At 40.2% G+C, this 17,222-nt stretch overlaps 1 protein-coding gene across 1 annotated transcript in view; it reads left to right on the forward strand.

Moving 5' to 3' along the window:
* LOC126412318 (semaphorin-2A-like) overlaps positions 1-17,222 on the forward strand; it is a 786,039-nt gene that overhangs the window by 695,831 nt on the left and 72,986 nt on the right. Inside the window, exon 5 of the mRNA XM_050081839.1 lies at positions 2,902-3,009. Within this exon, the coding sequence (XP_049937796.1) occupies positions 2,902-3,009 (108 nt within the window). The remainder of the gene's footprint in view (positions 1-2,901; positions 3,010-17,222) is intronic.

The following is a 17,222-nucleotide window of genomic DNA, read 5'->3' on the forward strand; positions in this document are numbered from 1 at the left end:
AGTCACATCTTTTTCAGCATCCATTTTATTGCAATTAAATAAATATCTGATGCTTTGTTTGCGTTTGTTCTACAACTTTAATTAGCCGCTCCGTCTTAGCGACTTCCGTTTTTTACTGAGTAGCGGCTGCTTTAGTTTTGAGGTAGGCAGTGTTATTGTGTTTAGTTTTCTCAAAGTAAGTAAAAGGCTTATTAAGTATGTTCCGTATGGTTTTAGAAAGAAAACATTTTTTAACTTTTCCATTTTTTCTCCTCATTTGCTCAATTTTTTCGCTTTTTTATTTGAAATTAGTGTTTGCTGCCGTTTGCCAACTCAAAATATTTGCCTCCCTAGGCGGCTACCTAATCTTCCCTAATGGTAGAAACGGCCCTTGGGTGACATGAATTCGCGAGTCTGCCGCGATCGACCGACCTCGGTAGGGGAGCCACAAGACAACATCCGACGGTAGTTTCTCACTGTACCTTCTGTTATGCTGTACAGCTCTGTTCATAACATTGCCCCTCAAGTACTGGTATTGTTGATGAATGACGGCTGAAACTTTGAGCGTTTGTTATAAAGAACATCATCTTCACTAAAACTGAATTTTGTATCAAATGAAGCGCCGTCTGTTGGTCATTTTGTGCAATTTTTTTCGGTTTAAATAATGAAGTGTGTCATTTCAAGTACGTGTGCCAATTTTTACCTCTCTACCTACATTATTCCGCTAAGAATCGAATTTTTCCAATAATAATGGACTTTATCGTTATGTATGTAAATTGATGCTAAACACTTGCAGCCACATCGGACTTGTTGCTTTCCATCCTTACAGATGGCTACAATACACAGCCAGAATCGTGATACCGTGTTTGTGGAGCGTGCTGAGTAATTTATTATAGTATCCTTATCCCCAACTCGTCTGGAAATCAACCTTAACAGACAAGTACACAGAAAATTGGCGAAGAGGTTAAGGCATTAGGATCGCATTCGGGAAGACGACGGTTCAAATTTCCATCCGGCCATAGAGATGTTTGATTTTCATTTATTTTCTCAAATCGCGAGGTGTTGCCTTTGAATGGACGCAGCCGATTTCCTTCCCAATCCTTACCCGATCTGAGCTTTTGCTTCACGTCGAATGTCTTCGTCATCGACGGTACGTCGAATTCCAAACTTCCATTTTTTATCTCTCATACAACGCAATGGAAGCGAGACAAGAAAAATCATTACACGTTCTTAGGATTTGTCGCCATAGAAAAAGCGTTCGACAGTGTAAAATGAAGCAAGTTTTTCGAAATTATCAGAAAAGTTGGTGTAAGATATAGTAAGGACGGGTAATATGAAATATCGATTTTGTTTGCATGGTCATCATGCACTTAAGATGTTTAATATATTGTAGCGAGAAAAAGGAAGTTTCCATTTACAAAACGAATGTACAGTATGTTTAAGAATCAGGTAAGATCACGAACAAAGAGTTCAGATTAAATATGATGTAAGACAAGAATGCAGACCTTCTCCCCTACTTTTCAGTCTGTACTGTGAATAAACAATTATGAGAATAAGAGATACGTTCAGAAGTGGGACTAAAGTGCAGAGCGAAAGAATATCAACGACAAGATTCGCTGTTAACTTTGCTATCTTCAGTGGAAGCGAGGAAGAAATGCAGGATATACTGAACAGAATGAACAGAGTACAGAATATTACAGTAAACCGAAGAAAGGCGAAAGTAACGAGGAGTACCATCGGAACTGATTTCGACGACGCTGAAGAAATGAAGGAAATTTTCTACGTTTTAAGCAAAATAACACATGACAGAAGATGCGAGGCAGACTTAAAAAGCAGAATAGTAAAGACGAAGATAGTATTCCTGGACAAGAGAGGTCTGCTGCTATCAGCCATCGGCCTCAATTTTGGGAAGCAGTTTCTGGGAATGTAAGTCTGGACCACAACATTGTACAGTAGTGAACCGTGGTTTGTGGGAAAACTAGAAGGGAAGGGAATCGAAGCTTTTGGAATGTGGTGCTACAGAATAATGCTTTTAATTACGTGGGCTGCTAACACACGAAATGAAGAGGTTCTTCGCAAAATCAGCAAAGGGAGGGACATAAGGAGATCACTGACAAGGCTAAAGTAAAGGATGATAGGAAATCTGTAAAATTATCAGGCTATAACTCCCACGGTATCAGAGGGAACTATAGAGGACAGTATCTGTAGGGGAAGACACATATTGGAATACATTCAACTGAGGACGTTGTTTGCAAGGGATATTCTGAAATGAAGAGGCCACACAAGAGAAGAATTCATGGCGAGCAGCATTGAACCCGTCAGGACACTGATGACTCAAAAAACAAAGTCAGTCACTAACTATGTCTTTGTAGTCTATAAGAGTTTTTCGGGTACATTAATCTACCAAGGGTTTGCTATGCGTCACAGCGAACTTCAGCAACTTAATATTGAACCAGAGAACTATACAGCTTCTTAGGAAGATGTATATAATGAATGTTATTAGATTTAAAAAACTAGTTAAATTAGAGATCGCCGAGGGTAGGGATCGGTCACTATGCAAGGAACTGTCCCTACATTAGGGCGAAGGGAAAGTGCAGAGTTTCTAATTCTGGATGCCTGGGCAGGTCTTTGGATCACAGTCCTCCCGCTTGCGATCCAGTGCCTCGATCACATTGACCACATCGCTCTGTGCGGATGATCATAGCGGTCAAGTTGATATGCCCCCCCCCCCCCCTCTCTCTCTCTCTCACTCTCTGTGTGTGTGTGTGTGTGTGTGTGTGTTTGTGTGTGTGTGTGCACGCGCGCACGCACGTGTGTGTGTATATACGCTGCACTGCAGAAAAACTCTTGTTCACACTCCAAATCGGCTGTATTACATTCATAAAAACAATACACCTTAAAGTTTTGTTTCTTTTGTTGCAGCACTTCGACTGCCGGAACCACATCCGCGTCATCCAGCCCATCACCGACGGCAACCGGCTGTACATATGCGGCACAAACGCCCACAACCCTAAGGACTGGGTCATTTACGTAAGTACAGCCTCTCTCCTCAGATGCGCCTTCTGCCTTTCCGTAACGGGAGGTTACAGCTTGGCTGTCGGCATTGTCGGTGACTCTTTTATTGCGCCCTTGAAGACGACGGCGAACTGTTGCAGAGGAACAATCCTTTTACAGCACCGTTACGTATTCTCTAGAGCCTGGAATACCCGCGACAGTAAAAGCCTTGCTTGTCTCTTCGGTGACAGTAAATAGGAAATCGAATAACGTTTTTATCGAACGACTTCCAGTTTCATCAAATGAAGTACGTTTCCAAATTTATCTCTCTCGCTGACGCAATCACTTACCAAGTTTGCACACCGAGCGATTGATAAAATATCAGATGTGTCTGCCCAATAACAACATCTTACACGTTTTCCTTTTAAAGAACCTTTCAGTGGGGTTTGTTTGTTTCTGTACTTACTTTGCGGAGAGCGCGGGACTGTTTCCTATTGACTGAATGTTAGATTAGTTTTTATTTTCTTTGTCTGAACTTGTCACAGACGTTTTAGGTCTATTATCGTTCTGGCTTGTTTCAGCCAGTGCCCTGGTGTAGGATGTGTGGCACTGTGAAAACAACGACATAGTAATGATGTTGTAGGAATAATCAGCTATTATGACAAACACGGATAGTTTCTTCGTAGTTAACCAAGCTAATTTTTTCTCTTGACAGGAATTACAAATGGGAGTACTCGTAAAGCCAGTGTGTAAGTTGTATGACATGACTGGATTCTCACTAGAAATGTTGGGCTCGAAAAGCTATTGATTCACTTATTTTCCTTGATACTTATCTTCATCTGCTCCTCTGACCGTAACATGTGAATTGGAAAAACGGGTGTTTGACCGGGGTTCAGCGTGGTATTATACGTTCCTCTCAGTACCTTCTTATCAAAGTCTATGTTTCGTTTAGATCGTAAGAATTTTTATCTTTTGAGTTTCACCAAATTTTTGTACTTTAAAAAGCAACAATGTACACGGTTTAGTTTAAACCTTGTGATTCAAAGCGGCAGTCTATAATATTGTACTGAAACGGTTATAAATGTAATTGTGAATTTATGAACCTTACTTTTTACTGCACTCCCTGACATTTAGGTATTCTTAACAAATATTTGTTCATACAACGTCTGTCATCACATCTTCTACCAACGCCACTAGCGGCAGGATTTGATACTTTTACCCATCATTTACGAATCAAATATCGCATTAATGAATTTAGTTCACTATTACTTGTCGTCTGCCTCGCTCCTTTTGTTAAAATTAATTTGTTTCTTGTTTACAGTGTCTATTTAATTCGTGCATGTTCAGATTTCACAATTTCAGAAGCAGTTACGTTTTATATTCCCCTTATTGATTCGATGTTGGGTGTAAGGGTGAAAACAGTTGTCTGTTCCAATTAATTCAAAAGCGACCAAAACTACGAATTCTGCGGTTTATTCAGATACCAAGTTAACTTGGTAATGCAAAGTTCAATGTTGTCTCATTTAATTTCCTGATTATTAATAATTTATACGGTCGTGATGCGACACATCGGTAGCACTCTGTTGGAAAAATATGTCAGTACGTAAGTCTCTGTTTTATGGTAGCGGATGATACCTGTTAATACCGCGCAGGTCATTCTTTTGATCTCTGTATTCTTTTTTTCTACCACTTGACTGGGAACGGTCTCACTTAATCTCATTATGACGGATGGTGAATTGCCCTCTTTAGTAAGGACTGTTTTTGGTAATAAAATCACCAGTTACATCAAGATGGACAACTATCACAGGGTTACCGCACTTACAAGTTTCACGTATAGTATCCAGGTGTGCCTCACGAAAACTAACCCATCGTTTTTTAAGCGATTTTGTGAAATTGTAGAAATGTGGGTATATGTAAAACGTGATTCCTACAAACTTGTGTAATAACGTATAAGACTGGAAGAGGAAGCTGAAGATACAACATAGGTTGAAAGATAATGATTAACCGGGATTCGAAAGCGTATCCCTATATGCAAATACACATCTTAATGTATTTATTGTGTCAGAATAAATCATTTCACCTTTGTAGAGTTCTCATTGCATCAATTTTCGGTAGACTTTTTAACAGTATAGCATGACAACAGGTAAAACATTACGTAGTAATGTAAGCATGCGCGATCACTTCAGTAGTTAATAAGCGACATACACAATTGTTAGTTTTGCAAATAAATAACATAAAATCATGCAATTCCATATACAGCCTTATTAGGACAATCGCATGTAATAAGATTCACAAGAAGTGTGTGCTACGATGCTAATATATACTTTTCGTCTTAAATGCATACAGATGACAAAGAAGGTAAGAAATTACTTATTATTGCTGTAGATTATTCAGATTATCGACATCCATGTTCATAATTAAGGGAACTTGGATATAAAAGATCCATGAGACACAACAATAATGCACTCTCTAAAAGATGCTCTGGCAACTTAGTGACATCTAACACAAAGATACCGAAACGATACTTAGTGCCAAATAGACTAAGAGCTGTGAGTGACCTTTTTCTGCATGCACTTTTCTCCACTAGTGGAAACAGAACGTCGGCATGAGTTATGATACAAGGGGTCTTCAAAAAATAAGTTACACATTATGATAGCAGCCCAAGTAACTTTTACTGAATGTTACACTTGACTTTAAAGTGACTCAGATTCGTGACACTATTTTTGAACATAGTCACCAAATGTCTGTATACACCGACCAGAAGGTTCTACCGATCGTTCAGTTCCTCGACGATAGAAATCCACTCACTGATCACGGAGCCATTCGGTAACCGCTTTCTGAACGCCTTTGTTGCCGGGAAATTGTGATTGCTGTGGATCAGTCCCTACAACGCCTGGCCATAAACGTCTGAGATCGTTCAAATGGTTCAAATGGCTCTGAGCACGATGAGACTTAACATCTGAGGTCATCAGTCCCCTAGAACTTAGACCTACTTAAACGTAACTAACCTAAGGACATCACACACATCCATGCCCGAGGCAGGATTCGAACCTGCGACCGTAGCGATCGCGCGGTTTCAGACTGAAGCGCCTAGAACCGCTCGGCCACACCGGCCGGCTCTGAGATCGTCCTTCCCGGTCACCATCACTCATATCTATGCGTCCTTTGTAAAATTGTTGACACCGTTTCACTACGTCTGGATGCGACAATGCTATTGGTCTACATACCGCTAGATTTTCACGGTAAATCTGCGTATAGTTAATCGTTTTGCCCACTAGAATCGTACCGTCCCTCCAGCTTTGGCGTACGTCTCCAGGTTCTGTGCCCTTTCACTTCCATTCCCTAGTGAAGCAGAACTGTATCTGCATGAAACCCGCAACATGCACTCTCCACTGACAGTGCGCCAGTGTTGTTGCACAATGCTCTTAGCGTTCGACGTCATGTGTAACTTACTGTATATCGTAGTCTCCTCGTACATTCATGTAGAAACATTGGATGCACATAGACTCTCCACACTTACTTAATAACCCTTTCGTGGCTGTGTATGTATATATACCTCCTGCTGCGCCGTTCCCAAGGTGCTGTTCGATTTGTATATGTGCGCCACTTGGGTTTTCCTACAGTGCTACGGACGTCTGAATGCGCCATGACCTGTCGACATCTCATTGCTATGGATGAGTTACTTCCATATTTCAATCACTAGAAAAGTTTTGAGTAGTTATAAACCAACGTATGTGTCCAATTGCGTGCTATAATTTGCAAAAAAAACTTACTTTCGATATCTTTAATTGTTTGAGATATGACGATTGTTATGATCACAGGATATGCGATACGCAAGGACGTGAATGGGCGCTTCGCCAGCTACCAATAACTCGAAAACTAAATAAGATAGCCTTCTGCTCTCAATTTTGAATAAAATATTTATATCTTACCTATATTTCATGAGCTAAGAATCAACTATACGGAAAGTTTACGTTGTGCATTATTGCCTCTGCGAACTCTATAGAATTTCGTGCTATTTTGCTTAATCGGATGCAGCCCAGTAAGTATGATAGATAAGGAAAGGAATTCAGTTCTTCATCGAGTGAAGATATTAGACTGTAAAATCTGCAAAAATCTAATGCACCTATTAGTTTTCCAAAAATCGGATGATAAGTAGTTCATACCAGGCGGAACGTTGTCGCTCAACACAGCCACCATCATTTGGAGAGCAGTATAGCCATAATAAAAGGCCGCCTCAGCACGGAATGCAAAGACCACATCGGTAGCAACGATACCGTTAATATGTTGTTGTTGTTGTTGTGGTGGTCTTCACTCCGAGGACTAGTTTCATACAGCTCTCCCTGGTACTCCATCCTGTGCTAGCCTCTTCATCTCCCAATAGCTACTGCAACCTACATCTTTCTGAATCAGCTTACTGTATTCATCTCTTGGTCCCTATATAAAAATTTTTAGACCCCACACTTCCCTCCAACACTAAATTGATGATCCCTTAATTCTTCAGAACGTGTCCTATCAATCGATCCCTTCTTTTGGACAAGCTGTGCAACAAATTTCTTGCCGGCCGCAGTGGCCGTGCGGTTCTAGGCGCTACAGTCTGGAGCCGAGCGGCCGCTACGGTCGCAGGTTCGAATCCTGCCTCGGGCATGAATGTGTGTGATGTCCTTAGGTTAGTTAGGTTTAATTAGTTGTAAGTTCTAGGCGACTAATGACCTCAGACGTTAAGTCGCATAGTGCTCAGAGCCATTTGAAGCATTTGAACAAATTTCTTGTGTCCCCAACTCTGTTCTCATTAATTACGTGATCAGTCCACCTAATCTTCAGCATTCTTCAGTAGCACCAAATTTCAGAAGCTTCTGTTCTCTTCTTGTCTAAGCTGTTTATCGTCCATGTCTCATTTCCATAAATGGCTACACTCCATACAAATACTTCCAGAAAAAACTTCTTGACACTTAAATCTATATTTGTTGTTAACAAATTTCTCTTCTTCATAAAAGCTTTTCTCGACTGTTCCCGTCTACATTTTGTACCCTCTCTACTTCGGTTGTCGTCAATTATTTTGCTGCCCAAATAGCAAAATTCATCTACTACTTTAAGTGTTTCGTTTTCTAGTCTAATTCATTCGGCATCGCGTGATTTAATTCGACTACATTCCATTATTCTGGTTTTACTGTTGTTAATGTTCTTATATCGTCCTTACAAGACACTGTCCATTCCGTTCAATTGCTCTTTCAAGTCCTTTGCCGTCTCTGGCAAAATAAAATGTCATTGAGAAATCTCAAATCTTTTATTTCTTCTCCCAGGGCTTTAATTGGTTCCCATATGTTTCTTTGGTTCCCTTTACTACTTTCGCAACGTACAGATGACATAACATCGGGGATAGGCTACAACCCTGTCTCAATCCCTTCTCAACCACTTGTTCCTTACCCCTATACTCTCATAATTGCCATGGGATTTCTGTAGGAGTTGCAAATAGCCTCTCGCACTGTGTATTTTATACCTGCCACCCTCACAATTTCAAAGAGAGAATTCCACTCAACATAGTCAACAGCTTTATTTAAGTCTACAAATGCTATAAACGTAGGTTTTCCTTTCCTCAACCTGTCTTTTAAGAGAAGTCGCAGTGTTAGTATTATCTCACGAGTACTAAAAATCTCCTGAATCCAAACTAATCTTCTTCAAGGTCGGCTTCTACAAGTTGTTCCAGTATTCCTTAAAGAATTCGTGTTAGTATTTTGTAAGAATGACTTTTTAAACTGATAGTTTTGTAATATTCACATCTGTAAGCACCTGCTTTCCTTAGAATTGGAATTATTATATTCTTCTTGTAGTCTAAGGGTATTTCGCCTGTCTCCTACGTCTTGCTCACCAAAGGGAAGATTTTTTTGTCTCTCCCAATGTCTTCCGGGGCTTTGTTTCGTCTTAGGTCTTTCAGCGATCTGTCAAATTCTTCACTCCGTATCATATCTCCCATCTCATCTTCATCTACGTTTTTTACCATTTCTATAATATTGTCCTCAAGTACATCCCCCTCGTATATACCCTCCGTATACTCCTTCCAACTTCCAGCCTTCTCTTTTTTGCTTAAGACTGGTTTTCCATCTAAGCTCTTGATATTCGTACAGGTGCGGCTCTTCTCTCTAAAGGTGTCTTTAATTTTCCTGTAGGCAGTATCTATCTTTCCATACGCTTCTAAATCCTTATATTTGTTCTGTAGCCACCCCTGCTTAGCCACTTTGTACTTCGTGTCAATATCATTTTTACACCTTTGCATTCCCTTTCACCTGCTTCATTTACCGCATTTTTGTATTTTCTCCTTTCATCAGTTAAATACAGAATCTCTTGCGTTACCCAAAGATCTCTGCTAGACTTCGTCTTTTTACCTACTTAGTACTCTGCTGCCTTCGCTATTTCATCTCTCAAAACTACCTGTTCGTCTCCTACTGTATTCCTTCCCTTGTGCTAGGTAGCCGCTGCCAAATGCTCCCTGTGGAAGTCTCTACAACCTCTGGTTCCTTCAGTTTATCCAGGTCCTATCTCCTTGATTTCATATCTTTTTGCAATGTCTTCAATTTTAATCTACCGTTCATTACCAATAAATAGTGGTCCGAGTCCACATCTACCACTGAAAATGTCTTACAATTTGAAATCTGTTTCAGAAGTTTCTTTGATACCATAATATAATCTTAAACATGCCGGTGCCTCCATGTCTCTTCCACCTATACAACCTTCTTTCATCATTCATAAACAAAGTGTTTGATAATTCATTTACGCTCTGAGCAAAATTCTATCAGGCCACTTCCTCCTTCGTTCCTTTCTCCCAGTCCACATACACCTCCTATTATTCATTCTCTTGCTACCATCGAATTCCAGTCTCCCATAACTTTTAAATTTTCGTCTTCCTTGAATGTCTGAATACTTTCTTTTATCTCATCATATATTCCTTCAACCTCTTCATCATCTGCAGAGCTAGTTGGCATGTAAACTTTTACTACCGTGGTAGGTGTGGGCTTCGTGTTTATCTTGACTACAATAATGCTGTTCATAGAAACTTGTCCTTTTATTCATTATTAAACCTACTCCTGCATTAGCCTTATTAGATTTTGTATTTGTATCCCTGTATTCATCTGACCAGAAGTCCTGTTACTCCTGCCACGGAACTTCACTAACTCACAGTACATCTAACACTGACCTATCCATTTCCCTTTTTAAATTTTCTAACCTACGTGCCCGATTAAGGATATCACATTCCACGCTACGATCCGTAGGACGCCAGTTTCATTCTCTTGATAACGCCTCCTCCCGAGTAGTCCCAACCCGGAGATTATTTTAACTCCATAATATTTTACTGAAGAGATTGCCATCATCATTTAACCATACAGTAGAGCTGTATGCCCTCGGGAAAATTTACGGCTGTAGTTTCCCCTTGCTTTCAACCGTTCGCAGTACCAGCATAGCAAGACCGTTTTGGCTGATGGCTCAAATGGCTCTGAGCACTATGGGACTCAACTTCTGAGGTCATTAGTCCCCTAGAACTTAGAACTACTTAAACCTAACTAACCTAAGGACATCACACACATCCATGCCCGAGGCAGGATTCGAACCTGCGACCGTAGCGGTCTCGCGGTTTCAGACTGCAGCGCCTTGAACCGCACGGCCACTTCGGCCGGCCCGTTTTGGCTGATCTTACAAGGTTGTATCAGTCAGTCAACTAGACTGTTGCCCCTGCAAGTACTGAAAAGACTTCTGTTCCTGCTCAGGAACCACACTGTTGTTTGGCCTCTCAACTGATCATCATCATCAGTTATCTGCTGTATTAGCAGGTCCTTTGCCTCTCCATTTTCTGCGATCCATTGCTTCCTTCTTAAGGCTGCTGTATGTTGTACCGTCCATCATGTCATCCAGTATCTGGAATCTCTTCCTTCCTCGCTTTCTTTTCCCTTCTACATAACCTTCTAAAACTGTTTTTATCAGTCCGTCATTCTTTCTTAATATATGCCCAATCCAATTTCTTTTTCTTCTCTTTATTACATCTAGTAACTGCCTTTTCTCTCCCACTCTTCTCAGTACCTCTTCATTTTTTACTCTGTCCATCCAACTTATTCCTTCCATCTTCCGCCATGTCCAGATCTCAAAAGCCTCCAGCCTTTCTCTGTCTTTTTTCCTCATAGTCCATGTTTCAGCGCCATATAGAAGAACACTCCATACAAGACATTTTATGAGTCTCTTTCTGAGTTCTCTGTCCATACCGTTGCAGAAGATTCTCCTTTTCTTATAAAACGCCTCTTTTGCCATTGCTATCCTTGTTTTAATTTCTGTGGTGCACTTCCAGTCGGTGTCTATCCTGCTCCCAAGATACTTAAAATTTTGCACCTGTTCTAGTTTTTCTCCATTCAGCACAATTTTTAGTTCCTTATTTCCTCCTATTGCCAATACTTTTGTTTTATTTGTGTTAATTTTCATTCCATATTTTTTTCCGTTAGTTGCAATGGTGTCCACCAAATCCTGTAATTCTGTTTCCCCTGTGGCTAGAAGGACCATGTCATCAGCAAATCTCAAGCACCCTACTCTTCTTCCTCCAATTTCTACTCCTTTGTCATCTAATGAGCATTGGTCAATCATATTTTCCAAGTACAGGTTGAAAAGAGTAGGTGATAAACAGCATCCTTGTCTTACTCCTTTCCCTAGTCTGATCCAGTTCGTACTTTCTCCTCTCACTTTAACTGAAACTTTTTGATTAAGGTACAATGAGTTTATAAGTCTTCTGGTTTTCCAGTCCACTCTCTTTTCCCTCATAATAGTCGCCAGCTTGTCCCAAACCACATTGTCAAATGCCTTTTCTAAATCGATGAAGCACATATATAGGTCTCTTCCTTTTTCAATAAACCTTTCTCCTATTGCATCTCTGGTGCCCGTATTCCGTCTAAAGCCAAACTGCTCCTCGCCGAGATTCTCCTCTATTACTTTTTTAAGACTTTTATTAATTATTCTTAACATCACTTTGGCTGCATGTGAAATGAGGCTGATTGTCCTGTGCTCGCTGCATTTCTTGCTTCCTTGTTTTTTCGGCAATGGAATAATTACTGTTGTCAAAAAGTCCTCAGGCCATTCACCACTGTCATATATTTTATTACATAACCTCAATATTTCTCTTATTCCATTGTGGTTCAAGCATTTTAGTATTTCTCCCGGTATTGTATCTGTACCTACTGCTTTGCCATTTTTCATTGCAGCAATAGCAGACTTTACTTCTTCCATTATGATGGTCGGTCCTTTCTCTTCATCACTTACACTGTTGTCTGATTCAAGTTCCAGAGTTTCTGGTTTGCTATTTGTGTCATATAGCTCTTTTATATATTCTTCCCATCTCTGGAGGACATCGTCACGATCTTTATACACTACCTCTTCGTCTTTACTCAAAATTTCCATAGTAGCACTTCCTGCTCTGTATTGTTCCCATGCCATAGTCTTTACTCTGTTGTATAGTAAGTCGTATCTTCCTTTCCTGTCCAGTTCTTCAATTTCATCACATTCCTCTTTTAGCCATTTTTTCCTAGCCTGCTCTGTTTCTCTTCGCAGTTCGTTATTTAACCTTCGGTATATCTTTCTTGCATCTTCAGTGTTCTTGTTTTTCAATTTTCTTCTCTCCTCCATCTTGGAAATCATTTCTTGTGTGACCCAGTTTTTCAATTTTCTTCTCTCCTCCATCTTGGAAATCATTTCTTGTGTGACCCATGGTTTTTTTGACCTTTTCCCTTTTACATATCCTATATTTTGCTGTCCTGCTTTAATGATTCCTTCTTTCAGCATATTCCAGTACTCGTTGGCATTATCAGGTGCTTCTTTGTCTCGTAATGTGTTTAGAAAGTCCCGAGACAGCATTTCTGTAATTTGTTCTTTGTTGGAACTTATCTTCTCTAGATCCCATTTCTTCACCATTGTCGCCTTTTTCAGTTTTTTCATTCTTATTTCTATTTCTGCCATAAGTAAGTTGTGGTCACTATTAATATCTGCACCTGGTAATGTGTGCACCTTCTTGATTCCATTCCTGTATCTTTCTTCTACCAGTATAAAATCGATTTGGTTTCTATATTTATCCCCTGGTGATTTCCAAGTGTAGAGCCTCCTCTTATGGTTCTTGAACCATGCGTTTGCCACTATCAGCTGCCTTTCCCTGCAGAAGTCAATTAACCATTCACCTCTGTCATTTCTCTTTCCAAGACCGTGACTGCCTCCTATGTTTCCCTCTTTCCCTTCTCCCACAATGGCATTCCAGTCTCCCATTACTATTTTGCAGCATTTTTTATTTTCGTCCAACTGATACCCCTCCATTATGGTTGAACCTAGGGTACGGCTCTCTGTATTGCTGAGGCACGCAGGCCTCCTCACTAACAGCAATGTCCATGTTTCGGGGAAGGGGGGGCATTAATATACTGTAAAAACTAAACCTGCCGATTTGTTATCCCATGTATGCTGTATGATCAAAAAAATGAAAATCTTAACAATAACTGAAAACACTACATAAATTTGGAGTCTGTTTTCCACTTTGTAGTGGGGTGTGCGTTGTTTTGAAATTTCCTGACAAATTGGAACTGCATGCCGGCTCAGGACTCTAACCCATGAAAGTAGTTTTCGCTTTTGGTCTGTTCATTCATTACTCACCACGAGTTCTTACAGTTTCGCTCCTGTGCTCTTAACTTCTCAGTCATGCTACCATCTTCAGCTAGCATCCATTCCTTCTCGCTGTTCTTTCGCAGTTGTGTTTCAGCCAGTTAAGCCTTGCAGTTTTGCTAGATTGCTTCTCCACAGCCAACGAAAAATTCCTATACCTGAGCAGCGTAAGAGGATCTCTTGACAGCTCGCAGCGCTGTTGCCAGCTTTTTCAACTGCGAAGCGGTAACAACAAAAATGGTTCAAATGGCTCTGAGCACTATGGAATTTAACATCTCAGGTCATCAGTCCCCTAGAACTTAGAACTACTTAAACCTAACTAACCTAAGAACATCACACACATCCATGCCCGAGGCAGGATTCGAACCTGCGACCGTAGCGGTCGCGCGGTTCCAGACTGAAGCGCCTAGAACCGCTGGACCACCAGCGGCCGGCGGTAACAGTATCCGTCAACGTAGTTGTGAGGCGTTGCCATAGAGACGTTTTCAAAACTGCGTCACGTTATTGGTTGAGTCAGGGATCAACTTGCACCGACTCGACTAGACCCAATGGCTCATTTCACTGCTACGAGCCGTGCCGCTCGTCGGAGTCGCTCTTTGCTGTCTGCAGAAATATACTGGATCCCGTCTATTCCGACGGTATAGTAGTTAGAATCAGAATTTCGTCATTTAAGCAAAAGTTTTCGCTGCGCCGCCGTACGGACGAATAAATCAGTGTATTCTGAATAAAGGTGAAAGTGAATCTTCAGAATATTATAGTTCCAGTTCTAATTCTACTTCTCAAGGTGGATTTAGTAACAAGAGCTATAAGCGGAATCGGCGGAATCTGACAGTGTATTTCTCTGCCTCTTGATGACTGAGTGTTGTGTGATGTCCTTAGGTTAGTTAGGTTTAAGTAGTTCTAAGTTCTACGGGACTGATGACCATAGATGTTAAGTCCCATAGTGCTCAGAGCCATTTGAATCTGACAGTGTAGATGACGACGTGAATGGCGCAGCACTCGGTGCAGGTACACAGCAGACAAAGAAAAATGAAGAAGAGAGATGGAAATGGGGCAAACATTTGGACAAACCATAAAAATTTCAATTTTCTGGAAACATACGTATTATTCCAGGGGTACTTAGGCTTCCGCCCCACCCTTATCCTCTTCATATTGTTTTGTGGAACCACATCGCAATACAAACAAATAAATATTCAAATCAATTTCACAACAGCAGTCCACATTCTGAATCTAAAAATAAATATTTGAATGAAATGAACGGATTTTTCGCTTTGTGTATCCTACAGGGCCACATTCAAAAGCCTACTTTCAGTCGTATTGGTCCATAAGAAAATCAATCCATACTGCATTCTTTTCATACATTATTCCTTATAAAAGATTCATTACCCTATCTACATTCCTTCATTTCACTGATAATGAGAATAATGCTCCTAATGAGTCAGACTCTTCAAAATAAAACCTTTGTTCAGAATCTCCAGACAAATATCAGAGAAACCTATTACCCACGAGAAAATATAGCAGTAGATGAGAGTCTTATAAATTTCAGGGGTAGGCTCCACTACATACAATATAACCCATGAAAGGGGCCAAAGTTTGATATAAAGATCTACAAAGTTTGTGAATCCACCAATGACTGCTACTCTTGTAAAAGCCAGATGATGCAACCGGAGGAATACTCTGTAGCGAAGCTGTGAAGATCTATTTAGTGAACCTTTGTGTTGACAAGGATCATGCAGTTTTCGTAGGTTACTGGTATCTCATTCACACAAACTTCCGGCGTTACAGTGCATGGCCAGGAAGCCTGTTAATATTTTGTCTACGTACCATTATCATTCTAACGTGAAAGATACTGGTACAGTTGATAAAAAAAACCAATTGGACGGTAGTGAAACCACAGGCTCTTATTGATTTTGAGCCGGCCGAAGTGGCTGAGCGGTTCGAGGCGCTACAGTCTGGAACCGCACGACCGCTACGGTCGCAGGGTCGAATCCTCCTTCGGACATGGATGTGTGTGATGTCCTTAGGTTAGTTAGGTTTAAGTAGTTCTAAGTTCTAGGGGACTGATGACCTCAGAAGCTAAGTCCCATAGTACTCAGAGCCATTTGAACCATTTTTTTTTTATTTTGACACTGGAATGAATAGCTTTGATAAACAAGATCAGCAACTGTCTTCTTTCCCTATCATGAGGAAGTATGCCAAGGTATACAAATTGTTTTATACAAATAAGGTATAAAAATTGTTTTTTATTTGATGCTGCAGTTTTCAGAGGCTACGCATTGCTAGAGAAAGAGACAGGCAAAAAGTTTAATTTCACTGCTTTCAGAATACAATTAGATGAAGAAGAGCTCACATTACCTGATTACGCTAAGAACTGTAGGCGTTCTCAAGGAGTGTCACCCGTCAGACTTAAAGCTGCGCAAAGGGGACATTTCATAAGATTTATTCCTCATCCCTCATTTTAAAAAAATAATAAAAATAAAATTTAAAAAATCTAGAGCAGAGGTGCACAGCCTTTAGGTTTGAGACCTACTACATGTAATTTAGACCATTTATAGATCTACTGACGTAAAAATTTATAAGGATTTAAGCACAAAACAAAACTGTAGGCATAATTAATAATTTCAGTGGCAGAAAACACATAAAAGGTAATTTTCTCTTCATTAAAGGTTATAGGCCTACTACTCAAGTTTCAAGATATTACACACGTGGAAAAGCTATACACTATCACAAATGTTGGAAAAAGTTATGCATATCATTGACAAGTTTATTGTAACATTGTAAATAATTTGTAATCTGATGTATAATTTGTCAGAGCTAACCTTACACAGTCTGAAAGACGAGGATGAGTCAGTTTATTTCCACATTAGGCTTCACTGTGTTCTGCGTTGAAAACGCTGACTCACGTATGTATTTTGATCCGAAAAATTATAAAACATGCGATGCCACTTTTGCAGTGTTTGGGTAGTAGGTTTTTGCATTCAGTCATTTCCAAAAGTTATCTTCAATGTATTCTCACTATAGAAAATATTAATTTCAAATTTAATTATTTCCTCTTCAACTTCAGTGTCACTAGAAGGGAAAGGAGTACTCATTCTACTTGAAATATCTTCTACATCTACGTTTTGGAAACGTTGAGCTGTTGAAAGCTAGAAAGGTAGAACATTATCTATTGCCTTGAAAGATGAAAAATCGGTTTCCAAACTCTGTCTTCAGTACCGCGAGGTTGGCCGTATACTTCTTTGTAGTTTCTTGGTAAAATGATGTCATACTTTCTTTCAGCGTTTGTTGCAGCAGAAAACAGCAACAGATGCCGAAAGATCACTACACGTTGTTCTGTGCGTATTCCTTGTCTGACACACCGCTTCTCGATTCGTGTGCCAACCTTGGATGTGCAGTCTGCCTACTATCGCCATGCAACAACACTTCTCAGTCACTACCGGAGTAGGGGTCATTCTTTGGGTATTTCTATCCCTGTCAGTGCTTATCGTTAAAATGAATCTCTACTAGAGTAATTGCGAGCGTTCAGTGGAACTATCGTATGAAAGTCCATTTTACAGATATTTTTATTTGTAATGAGG

This window comes from Schistocerca serialis, chromosome 7, assembly GCF_023864345.2.
Source record: "Schistocerca serialis cubense isolate TAMUIC-IGC-003099 chromosome 7, iqSchSeri2.2, whole genome shotgun sequence".
Lineage (NCBI taxonomy): Eukaryota > Metazoa > Arthropoda > Insecta > Orthoptera > Acrididae > Schistocerca > Schistocerca serialis.